Source organism: Thamnophis sirtalis, unplaced genomic scaffold (assembly GCF_051295495.1).
Source record: "Thamnophis sirtalis isolate CommonGarterSnake01/CBP01778 unplaced genomic scaffold, rThaSir2_p1.2 scaffold_2, whole genome shotgun sequence".
In the NCBI taxonomy this organism is placed as follows: Eukaryota; Metazoa; Chordata; class Lepidosauria; order Squamata; family Natricidae; genus Thamnophis; species Thamnophis sirtalis.
Genome location: NW_028261382.1, coordinates 149,843,437 through 149,855,935, shown reverse-complemented (window position 1 = coordinate 149,855,935; position 12,499 = coordinate 149,843,437). Strand labels below are relative to the sequence as shown.

At 40.8% G+C, this 12,499-nt stretch overlaps 1 protein-coding gene across 2 annotated transcripts in view; it reads right to left on the bottom strand.

Moving 5' to 3' along the window:
* Positions 1-4,112, bottom strand: part of NPC1 (NPC intracellular cholesterol transporter 1) — a 50,110-nt gene extending 45,998 nt beyond the window's left edge. Inside the window, exon 1 of one of the 2 annotated variants that reach the window (XM_087707178.1) lies at positions 3,785-4,112. In XM_087707178.1, the coding sequence (XP_087563304.1) occupies positions 3,785-3,880 (96 nt within the window). In that variant the 5' untranslated portion in view covers positions 3,881-4,112. The remainder of the gene's footprint in view (positions 1-3,784) is intronic. The other variant, XM_087707176.1, reaches the window with a different exon arrangement.
* Between the last annotated feature and the right edge of the window lie 8,387 nt (positions 4,113-12,499).

Genomic DNA, 12,499 nt, shown 5'->3' with positions numbered 1-12,499 from the left:
AAGGGGGGGAGGACATAACTAAGGCAGAATATCAGCAAATAGCCCAAGCATGTAAAGATGAAGTGGGGAAAGCTAAGCTCACAATGAAGAAAGGCTTGCCACAAAAGTAAAAAATAACAATAAAAGCTTCTTCCAAAATGTTAAAAACAAGAAAAAGGTTAAGGAAACAATTGGTCCATTGCTGGGAAAGTGGCAAGAAGGTGACAGCAACAGGAAGAAAGCAGAACTATTTAACTCATGTTTTGCATCTGTCTTTACACAAAGGGCTAAAACAGTCCAACCTATCAAAAACATCACCACAAAAATCAGATTAGGAACACAAATTGAAATAGGGGAGAAAATGGCCTAGACAAGTTCAAATCACCAGGACTGGATGGATTACACCCCAGGGTTCTGAAGGAACTGGCAGGCGAGATCTCTGAACCACTGAACTATATCTTTCAGAGATCCTGGAGTGCCGGGGAACTACTAGAGGACTGGAAAAGAGCTGATGTGGTTCTCATCTTCAAAATAGGGGAAAAAACAGATCCAGGAAACTACAGACCTATCAGCCTGACCTCAATACCAGGAAAGATTCTGGAAAAGATAATCAAGCAACGAATCAGCGAACACCTAGAAGCAAACGAAGTAATAGTCAAAAGTCAACATGGGTTTGTCAAAAACATATCATGCCAGACTAATCTTATTGCATTCTTTGATAATGTGACAAAATTAGTGGACCAGAGAAATGCCGTCGATATAGTTTACTTGGACTTCATTAAGGCATTTGATAAGGTAGACCATAACCTACTACTAGATAAAGTAGAAGAATGTGGGTTAGACAGCATCACCACCAGATGGATTCGTAACTGGCTGACCAGCCGCACTCAACGTGTAGTCCTCAATGGAACTGCATCTTCATGGAGAGAAGTATGCAGTGGAGTACCCCAAGGCTCTGTTTTGGGCCCAGTACTCTTCAACATCTTCATCAATGATTTGGATGAGGGAATAGATGGGGAACTCATCAAATTTGCAGATGACACCAAGCTGGCAGGAATAGCCAACACTCCAGAAGACAGGCTAAAGATGCAGAAGGATCTTGACATACTTGAACATTGGGCACTATCTAATAAAATGAAATTCAGTGGTAAAAAGAGTAAGGTTCTACATTTAGGCAACAAAAATGAAATGCACAGGTACAATATAGATGGTACCTTGCTCAACAATAGTAACTGTGAGAGGGATCTTGGAATCTTAGTGGACAACCATTTAAGTACGAGCCAGCAGTGTGCAGCAGTGTCTGAAACAGTATAGGGTTTCCTGCCTAGGCAGGGGTTTGGACTAGAAGATCTCCAAGGTCCCTTCCAACTCTGCTATTGTATTGTATTGAGATGGGTGATAAGAATGATGAAATGTCTAGTAGTAATACTAATGCAGCCTTAGTGAATATAGTTTGACAGTGGTGAGGGAATTATTTGTTTAGCAGAGTGATGGTGTTCGGAAAAAAATTGTTCTTGTGTCTAGTTCAGTGTTTTTCAATATTTTTTCTGCAAAGGCACACTTTTTTCATGAAAAAAATCACGAGGCACACCACCATTAGAAAATGTTTAAAAAATTTAACTCTGTGCCTATATTCAATATAGACAGGTGTTTTTCCCACGGCACACCTTACACTATGTCACGGCACACTAGTGTGCCACGGCACAGTGGTTGAAAAACACTGGTCTAGTTGTCTTGGTGTGCAGTGCTCTACAGTGTCATTTTGAAGGTAGGAATTGAAACAATTTATGTCCAGGATGCGAGGCGTCTGTAAATATTTTCACAGTCTTCTTTTTGACTCGTGCAGTGTACAGGTCCTCAATGGAAGGCAGGTTGCCAGTAATTGGTTTTTTCTGCAGTTCTGATTATCCTGTGTCTGTCTTGTTGAGTTGCAGAACCAAATCAGTCAGTTATAGAGGTGCAAATAACAGACTCAATAATTCCTCTGTAGAATTGTATCAGTAGTTCCTTGGGCAGTTCGAGCTTCCTGAGTTGGCACAGAAAGAACATTCTTTGTTGTGCTCTTTTGATGATGTTTTTGATGTTAGGTGTCTATTTTAGGTCTTGAGATATGATAGAACCTAGACATTTGAAGGTCTCTACTGTTGATACTGTGTTGTCTAGTATTGTAAAAGGTTGTAGTATGAGAGTTGAGTTGAGTTGATTAGTTTTGTATGCCGCCCACTCCCGAAGGACTCCGGGCGGCTTACAATAAAAAGGGGAAATTTCTTTGGATTTCTCCAAAGTCTATCACCATTTCTACAGTTTTGAGTGTGTTCAGTTCCAGATTGTTTCAATCGCACTACGAGGCTAGTTGTTCAACCTCCCATCTGTATGTGAGATATACTGTTGTATATCTGCAAACTTCAGTAGATGGATTGTTTGAGATGCAGTCATTGGTACATAGAGAGAAGTGGAGAGAGCACACAGCCCTGAGGGGCTCCTGTGCTAATTGTACAGGTATCTGATATGATTTTGCCTAACTTCACCTGCTGCTTCCTGTCTGTTAGGAAGCTTGTGATCCACTTACAAGTATGTTCAGTTATCGCTAGCTGATTTAGTTTAGTTAGAAAAATGTCTGGTATAATGGTATTGAATGCTGAACTAAAATCTACAAAGAGGACACTTGCGTGCACAGCCATATTAACAGCATCATCTGTCAATCTATTTGCTCGGTATGCAAATTGCAAAGGGTCTAACAGTAGATCCGTGATGGTTTTCAAGTGGGACATCACTAGCCTTTCAAAGATTTTCATAACTACAGATGTTAGAGCAACTGGTCTATAGTCATTCAGTTCCTTGATGGAGGGCTTCTTCGGCACTGGGATGTTAGTGGAACATTTGAAGCAAGAAGGAACATAGCCTTCCTCTATCCCTCCACTTTATTCCTGTTCTTGCATTCCCTTTGCAGATTTTATTCTGTAAACTGAGTTAAAGCTGCAATATGTATTACGCCATGTACGCTGCTGAGTTATGTAAGAAATAAATTACAATGATAAGCTACTACTCCAACAAGCCACAAATCAGTACAGTTCTATTGCTATCCAACTCAATTATAACTGCTAAGTTCCACATATATAAGCATTTCAAAACCTCTGTTTTGCAATTCATTACAACCAGCCATAATTAAAATTCTCATAAAACAGCATCAACCTAACCCTCCGGATTAAGATAGCAGCCTTTGCTTTTGATTCAGTTCCTTAATCCCCAAATTATTTTTATCTGCCCAATTTTCAGTTCTGTGGCATTACCGACACAACAGTTCTTAAAGCCAGAACCATCTTCAGGAACTGCCACTCCGAAATGGATTCCTCAAATCAAACGTTCAAGATAAGCGTTCACCCGGGAAAAGGCGCGACTCCAATAAACCGGGGAGTTGGATAAGACTTTATTTTCGAGCAAACACTTCAGACGCTTGGCATGTTCTCAGCCGTTAAAAAGTCATGCCTTTTGCCAAAGCATAAGGGGACCAGGAGTCATAGCTGCAGGCGTGTCCACCTCACCCACTTGCCTCCTCAGCAGATGAAGGAACTCCCTTCTCCCGCCAACAGGGTCGGTGCAGAATGAGTTTGTGGCCGGGGGAGGGTGGGGGAGTCCAATCCATCCTGGGGCACGAAGCTTCCTTATGCTGCCCCCCGCCTAAAACAAGCCCAAGCCACTTTGTCCTCCCTCCCGTCAGGGTCCAAAGGTTATTCCCGGACCCGCATCTGCACCGTTTCCAGACTCTCACTTTCTCACGCAACTCTCAGCTCGCACGCTTACTTACCCGGCCGGGCAGAAGCGCCAGTAACAAGACGACAGAGACGGCCAGGCCGCAGAGCCTCCCACAGCTGCGGCCCCGTAGCCTAAGCTGATCGCGCATCTCCGGAGAAACTGCTGCACCTCGCTCGCTTTGCCGTCAGCTTTAATAATACCCGGCGAGGCTCCGTCGATTAGTCAGAAGGAAGTACGACTGAGAAGCCGGAAGAGCCGTCCCTTCGCCTCTCGGTTTTTCTACGCGGAGGCGTTGCTGGTCGTAAGGAAAGTCTTCGAAGGGAGGCACCGAGACGGCTTTCCCCTTCCTCTTCGGAGTAGAAACCGCCAGCCGGAGCAGTCGGCTCCGCCTCCGCCCAGAGAATCGCCGGCCTTTTCTCGTGAGGTGACGCCTTCTGGTTCTCACGCCACAGGCACGCGCTGCCCTTCGTCCCTGCCCACAAACACGCCCAGTTCTTCGGGCACCCCTTAATGTCCCGTTCCCCGAGCTCAGTCCTTTGGGGTGTAGCTGCTCAAAAGTAAGTCTCTACCGGCTTCTAGCTGCCCCTAGATTAGAATAGAGCGAATTAACTGGAAGGGATCTTGGAGGTCTTCTAGTCCAGCCCCCTGCTCAAGCAGGAGAACCTGTCCCTGGGTTGCACCTTCGCCTTGCAGCCGGTTACTTCAGTGAGACGGGGGTCGTGTGTTCTCCCCCCCCCCCGCATAATTGAATTCCAAATGCCTTTGCTCAAATGTTAATCTTGCTGCCATTTTTTTTCCTGAGAATACATTTCCCTTTTATTTTAAATCTGTGTTAATCTGGTAGGGATGCTATGAAGATATGCTGAAATAGAAAGCGTCGATACCAAGTGGCGGCGATACGTATTTGAAGTATTTGTTAAAAATGTAAAACCAATAAACATGAAGTATTTCCATTTAGTCGGCAGTCGGGAAATATACTGCCTGCTTGTACTTCGTGCAGCATCCAAGTCCTTGCAAAATATATTCAAATACCCAGATGCTTGTGTATCTGAAATGATCAGAATTGTGCAAGCCGTGGGTTTTCTGTGGCACTGTATGGAAGTGAAAGTTGGAAGGATGTAGAAAACATTTTTGAACTTTGGGGTTGGAAAAACTGAGAATATTGTGGGTGGCCAAGAAAACAATCCATTGGCCCATCAAAGAGGTCCACATTATCAGGGTTACACCAGTCATTTCCATTAAAAAAAAATATATATATACAAAATAAATTGTGCCTATGATTAAACTTGTCAAGGTGGCAATTCTAAATTGGTGTTACCAGATGGCTCCCTTAAAAGTAATGTCTTTCAGTTCAGCAAAATTGAGTTGGAATCCATGTTTCATGTTATGGTAGCAATTTGAGTCTGAAATATATGAAAACAAGCAAAGCTTTGTGAGATTTTCAGCAAGAAGCAATTGTTGTGAAAGCTTGTTTGTCATGTGATGTGTCTAGTCAGCAGACTCGTGAATCTAGCTCATCTAAATTCAATCACAACTCTTAACAAATGGTAGATTTGTTCTAAAAATCCTTGTTTAAAAAGTTCCATTTCTTGACATGCTTGGATGTTTTTTATTTACTGTTTTCTTTGTTGTACAAACATGTATATTGTATGTTAGGGGCTTGCATTATAGGTGTATGGATTTTTATTCATAACTGATTTGTATGTACATTTCAATGTTTCATAAGCAAAATTAGCTATAAATATAAATTTTGTAATAAGGCCTTTGATCAAGTCTGAAGGTTCGTATTAATATTTGAATATTCTTGTATTCTAAATTATATAGTTCCACTCATATGTTTGTAATTTACAGACAAATCCCACAGTCACTTGGAATTCTACAGAGAAATAACTTCATACAAAAGTCTGAAGCTTTTTATTTATTATTTATTTCAGTAGTTTAAAAACATTTGTGAGGGAAAATATATTTCTAATATGAAGGATTTATTTTCCCTAAACCTATAAGCAGTTTCTACATACAGTATTTTCTAACAGTTTTGGTAAATACTGCTAGGTCTAGGTTGCAAAAATTCTGACAATTCCGAGATGTCACCAAAGAGTTAATGTTTGTTCTAATCTAATGGTTGTCCAGATTTTTGCAGACTTCATCTGGTAGCATTAATTTATTGCTTGCATTATTGATGTTGATTTTATTTATATGTCTCCCTTTTCCCCCGAAGGGGACTCAGGGCGGCTCACAACTCAACTAGGGAAGGAGGATACAAACAAGAATTTAAAATGACATAAATAACAATACATAATTAAAACACAACAGTCATACCAATTCGAGATGGGGGCAACAGTTCTTTAGCCCCAGGCCTGTCGGAACAGCCAGGTTTTAAGGGCTTTGCAGAAGGCCTGGAGGGTGGTGAGGGTTCGAATCTCCACAGGGAGTTCATTCCAGAGGGTCGGAGCAGCCACAGAGAAGGCTCTCCTCCGAGTAGTCGCCAGTCGACACTGACCGGCGGATGGAATTCGGAGGAGGCCTAATCTGTGGGATCTAATCGGTCTAGTGGAGGTAGTTGGCAGCAGACGGTCTCTCAAGTACCCAGGTCCAATACCATGAAGGGCTTTATAAGTGACGACTAGCGCCTTGAAGCGTATCCGGAGACCAATAGGCAGCCAGTGCAGCTCGCGGAGGATAGGTGTTACGTGGGTGTACCGAGGCGCACCCACGATCGCTCGCGTGGCTGCATTCTGGACAAGCTGAAGTCGCCGAATGCTCTTCAAGGGCTGCCCCATGTAGAGCACGTTGCAGTAGTCCAGTCTAGAGGTCACAAGGGCACGAATGACTGTTGTGAGAGCCTCCCGGTTCAGGTAGGGACGCAACTGGTGCACCAGGCGAACCTGTGCAAATGCCCCCCTGGTCACAGCCGACAAGTGGTGTTCAAAAGTCAGCTGTGGGTCCAGGAGGACTCCCAAATTGCGAACCCTGTCTGAGGGGCGTACTGTTTGACCCCCCCAGCCTGAGAGATGGAACACTTGGCCAATTAGTAGGAGGGAAGCACACCAGCCACTCGGTCTTATCTGGGTTGAGTACAAGCTTGTTGACCCCCATCCAGTCCCTAACAGCCTCGAGGCCCTGGCACATCACGTCAACCGCTTCACTGAGTTGGCACGGGGCGGACAGATACAACTGTGTATCGTCCGCATACTGATGGTATTTTATCCCGTGCCGTCGAATGATCTCACCCAGCGGCTTCATGTAGATATTAAACAGGAGGGGGGACAGGACCGATCCCTGCGGCACCCCATAATTCAGGGGCCTAGGGGTTGACTTCTGCCCTCCGACCAACACCGACTGCGATCTGTCCGAGAGGTAAGAGGAGAACCACCATAGGACAGTGCCTCCCACCCCCACCTCCCGCAGTCGTCGCAGAAGGATACCATGGTCGATGGTATCGAAAGCCGCTGAGAGGTCAAGGAGCACTAGGACGGAGGCATAACCTCCATCCCTGGCTCTCCAGAGGTCATCGATCAATGCGACCAAAGCGGTTTCCGTGCTGTAGCCCGGCCTGAATCCTGACTGGAAGGGATCTAGATAATCGGTTTCCTCCAAGGACCGCCGGAGCTGATAGGCTACCACCTTCTCAACAACCTTCCCCACAAAGGGGAGGTTGGAGACTGGACGGTAATTGTTTAAAACGGCTGGATCCAGAGATGGCTTCTTCAGAAGGGGTCTCACCACCGCCGCCTTTAGAGCGGGGGGAAAGAACCCCTCCCGAAGGGAGGCGGTAACAACCGCCTGGATCCAGCCCCGTGTCACCTCTCTGCTGTTAGCAACCAGCCAGGAGGGGCACGGGTCCAGTACACATGTGGAAGCACTTGCAGCTCCCATGGCCTTGTCCACGTCCTCAAGGGTAACAGCCTGAAACTCAGTCCAGTGATGCCCTGCCAGATTCTCCCCTGGTGCCTCAGCTGGTTCTGCGCAATTGGAGTCCAGGTCCGTCCGAAGCCGAGCAACTTTATCCGCGAGGAATTGGACGTAATCCTCAGCTCTGCCTTGCAAAGGATCGCTCGTATCTCTCCTATTTAGGAGGGAACGGGTTATCTTGAACAAGGCGGCTGAGAACATTAACATCCATGCGATTTTTAACAAAAGACAAAGCTTCTATCTTGTGCATATTTTTATAGAAGTGAACCCAGCTGGTTTCAGTGCAGTTTTTTTTTAGGGAAGTATGCATGTGGCCCAAACTGCACGTTTCTGTTCTTAATAGGATTTTATGCAGCCCCATTGTATGATAGAGTTTATCAGCTGTGTGACAGAATAGAATAAATTTTACTGGGGTTGCAGCACAGATGAAATTTTGTCTAATATGTTGTTTGTGTAGATACTGCTGACGTATAGTGGCATGATTCGTGTTGTAATTGTTAGTATTGGATAACAGACGTTTCTATTCTGAACCTATCATCTGACTCAGAATGAATAAACAGGATTCAGCACCTATGGCAACCAAGGTATTTCGCAAACTTCAGAGCCATATGCTGATAGACACATGAATTGCTGAGAGGAAAATCATTATTTCACATATAGTCATTAGTTGTCAAGAATATAAATAAAATAAATAATATTTAAAACTTCAGGGGTATAGCAAATCTATAGGCTTTCCAGTCCAATCTATTTACAAGATTCCCAGATCTTCTGTTTTGAAATATTCAGTGCAGAGTAGAATGAGGCTTACAATAGTTTGATATAAATAATTGTAGCAATGAGACCACTGTAAACCTGCATGAGCCAGAATGTTATGAACATTGTGGAAATCTTTTTCTTGTTTCACTGAAAAAATGAGTTTTGTACTTTTTCATGATTTATAACTGTTCTCCAGTCTAGTATTCTTCATGTATATGGATCATGAGTATGTTTCGTTGAGAGTAATATCCATGCCTAGAGGATATCAGTTTGGAGATTGATATATGGGATACTTGTTAATTTTTTAATTCGTAGAAACAAAACTGCTGGAAGTTATTAACAATATATACAAACAGCATGTTTTAGAGTTCATCAAAATAATCTTATGATTTGTTTAATTGAATTTCAACAGGGAACTTCTTGCCTTTGTTGCAAAGACACAAGCTATAGTATACCTTGAACAAGCATGTGAACATTTTATTGCAGCCTAAAATCAGATAACAAAAATTAAAATAACCACATGCAATCAGAGAATATAGGGAAATCTTGTTAATTAAATATATATATAAGTAGTCCTCACATAACGACCACTCATTCAGCAACCATCCAAACTTAAGTGGTTCTGAACAAATGGTAATAATTACTAGTTCTTGCAGCATCTCCACAGACACATAATTGCAATCCAGGTGCTTGGCAAATGAGTTTTGATACTTACAGCATTCTTGTAATACACAATCATAGTTTCTGATCTTTCCTGCCAGCTTTCGGTAAGCAAATTCAATGGGGAAGCCAGTAAGTAGTTGGAAGTTTCAACTATATGAGATCCTTGATTTAAGGATTTGCATTGATTTGCTTAACAGTGGCAACTGGAGAGTGCTGGGATTGCTATTGGTAAGTGATGTGGCCATTAAACATTGTGCTTTACAACAGTATTGCTTAGCAAGGAAAATTTTGCTCCCCATTATAATTTGTTAAGCACCGATTACCACCTATTAAATATTATCAGGTCTAAACATAGCAAGCCTTGTGACTTGGGCATAGAATTTAGCAAATATATCGTGATTTCAGAGTACTTTGTTAAGAAAAATTCTAAATGCCATTGGCTAGAATAATCAAGCAGTCTTATTTGTTCTAGATTATTGAGAGCATAATTTCTTGTAAAATCTGCACCACAGATAGACCAATTCTAAAGTTTCGATTTCTTTAGAGGCACTGGAGTATTATCAGTGCAAAAAAGGTATCTGATAATGTAGTTGCATCAATAAATACAGAGGAACGGTACTATAGTGAATTCGGGAAAAGGCTTAGTGACATTGGGAATAAGAAAAGTTTCCGTAGTTCATTACATTATATAATCTTGGGGCAGCTGCAAGGTTATTCTGCAGCAGATTTAATGTGGGTACCACATGTGCAAGTGCTTTCCCTAATTTCTTTTGAAGCAATTTATATATTTTGCAATCCACAAGAGGAAAGAGTGGAATATAGCAGACTATGGCATTTATTTCCTGCTAGATGATCTTCCAATATATCCATCCGCTTGCAGTCTTGAAGGAGAGGCCAAATATTTTCTTTCAAGCAATTCTGTTTATAATTAGTTATGCTGGGACACTGGGCTAACAACCAGGATATTGTAGTTAAGCATTTGCTGTTTAAAAAGGCAACCTGAAGTGTTTCTCACTGGGCAGCAAACATACAATAATTACCTCTTGACCACTACACTAATCCTTTTACAGTCTTTTGCAAACAGAGATCCTGAGGTAGAATTTTACTTAAGTAAAATATGGTACAAAGAAACCCAGACACATTTATTTTTTGTATGCTTGTATTAGACATTCCTAATGAAAAGGCTACTGAGAAAAACCCTGTGGAATCTAGGTTATTCTAGACACCTAGGCTCTGTTAGATGACACACGTTTTAATGATATTTTCATAGTAAAGTGTATAGCTGGCTTAAACCCTTTAGGAAAAAGGAATCTATCTCAAATTGGAAAATATTGATACAAGTAGTCCTTGACTTATAACAGTTCGTTTATTGACCATTCAAAGTTACAGTGTGCCTAAAAACCTATGACCAGTTTTCATATTTACTACCATTGTGGCATCCCCAAGGTCACATGATTTACTATCAGATGCTTAGTAACTGACTCATATTTATGGCTGCTGCAGTGTCCTGAGGTCATGTGATCAGCTTTTGCAATCTTCTGACAAAGTAAATGGGGAAATCAGTTTTGCTTAACAACTAATTTAACTACTGCAGTGATCCACTTAACAAATGTGGCAAGAAAAGTCGTAAAATGGGGCAAAACTCACTTAACAAATTTCTCACTTAACATAACTTTTGGGTTCAACTGTGGTCGTAAATTGAGGACTACCAGTATGCCCTCATATATTTTTTGTCCAATTTAAAAACATACCACCAGCATCATTATTATAATAATGTCTTTGGGATCTTTGTTTCACTGGGATGTATATACATATACCTACTTATACTTATATGTTTACCTATTATATTCATTCTTATACTTTTCTCTTACATGCTTGACAAATCTAAATAAATAATAAAATATTGGTATGGGATGAGTATCAGCAGGCCAAGTAGGAAATATAGTGGAAGTCTTGATGTAGTATCTGCAATCATGAGGGGTTTAATAGAGAGAAATAAGTTCAGTTATGGAAAGATAGGGAAAATATTGATTCAAAAGCTTTCAATTCCAGGAAGATTCATCATTACCTTTTTTCCCCCTCTGGGTTAAACATAATCAAAATCTCCAACTGTTCCCCTTACATGTTTATTATCTTGGTTGCTCTTTTTCGGATATACTCTGTCAATGTATTACTTCATGTGCAGTGCTCAGAACAGAAGACAATATTCCAGGTCTTGCTTAATCAATACAAACTAGAGAATTATGACTTTTCTTGATCTTGATGCTATGTTTCCTGGGTGTAGCCCAGGATTGCATTTATTTTGTTTGTTTTAATTATTTCATTCTTTGCAGTTGCATTACATTTTTGGTAGCTGTAAACATAAAAGAAAGACTGCATACTATACAGTTGTTTTTTGTTTGCTTTTGCAATTATCAAACACAAAAAGATTTTATAAAGCACAATTTATTCACCTCAGTTATCCTAATTGGTATTGTATATGACCTATAAACTGATCTTCAGTCAATGGCGTACCACCAATACACAAAGACTCATAAATACTAAAAATAAATGCATTGTTTATAATATATATATTTCACGGCTGATGTATGTTGCAGGGATGAAGACATCATGGAAGATCAGTACTTATTTATTTGTTCACTATTATGCTCAGTGATGCAGAACTTCAGAAATTAGTCTTTGGCACTAATAATTTTACTGGAGCTTAATGATCTTACAGGGAAAAGAGTTCTTTAGATAGCAGTATCTATCCACAACACAGTCATCTATGTATTTACTCAGAAAAAGCAGTGTTCCACATAGCATAAGGATCATTTGGAAAATATCCTCATTATGCTGAGCAAGGCCCTAGATATCTGCCCCAAAAATCTACTCTTGAACATTACCGTGTTTATCTAGCACAGTGATTTAGTAGATGAGAACACAGTATATTATAATGTATGAATAATATACTAAGTTGAGCCAAATGCTTTTGGAAAATTAAAACAAATACATTATTTTAAAAAATTACTATTTAATATACAGGTGGATGTAAAATTGTTATGTATTAGGAACTGTTAGTTTGGTTTATTTTAGGAGCAGACAATAAAAATAATATGTATGGAAATGGCTTATGTCTGATAGGATTTGTACTTATGAATAGACCCATTGAATAAATGGAATTTAAAATAACTCAAAATTACTTCAATGTAGTTATTTCTCATTGTGAAAATTAAATTCCTTATTTGCTTTTTCACTTGAATTATTACAACTACAATCATTGGCAATCTAAAGTTATATTGTAATAATAAAAAAAGTCTGAGAGACAAAGGAAAGGCAAAGAAGGAACAGCCTCACCCTGCAAAGAAATGGTAGTTGCAAAATTGTTTTGCTCGTTATTACTGATGCATAATGTATAGGTCTGTCAGATTCACTGAAAAAGTCCGTCCCCCCCCCC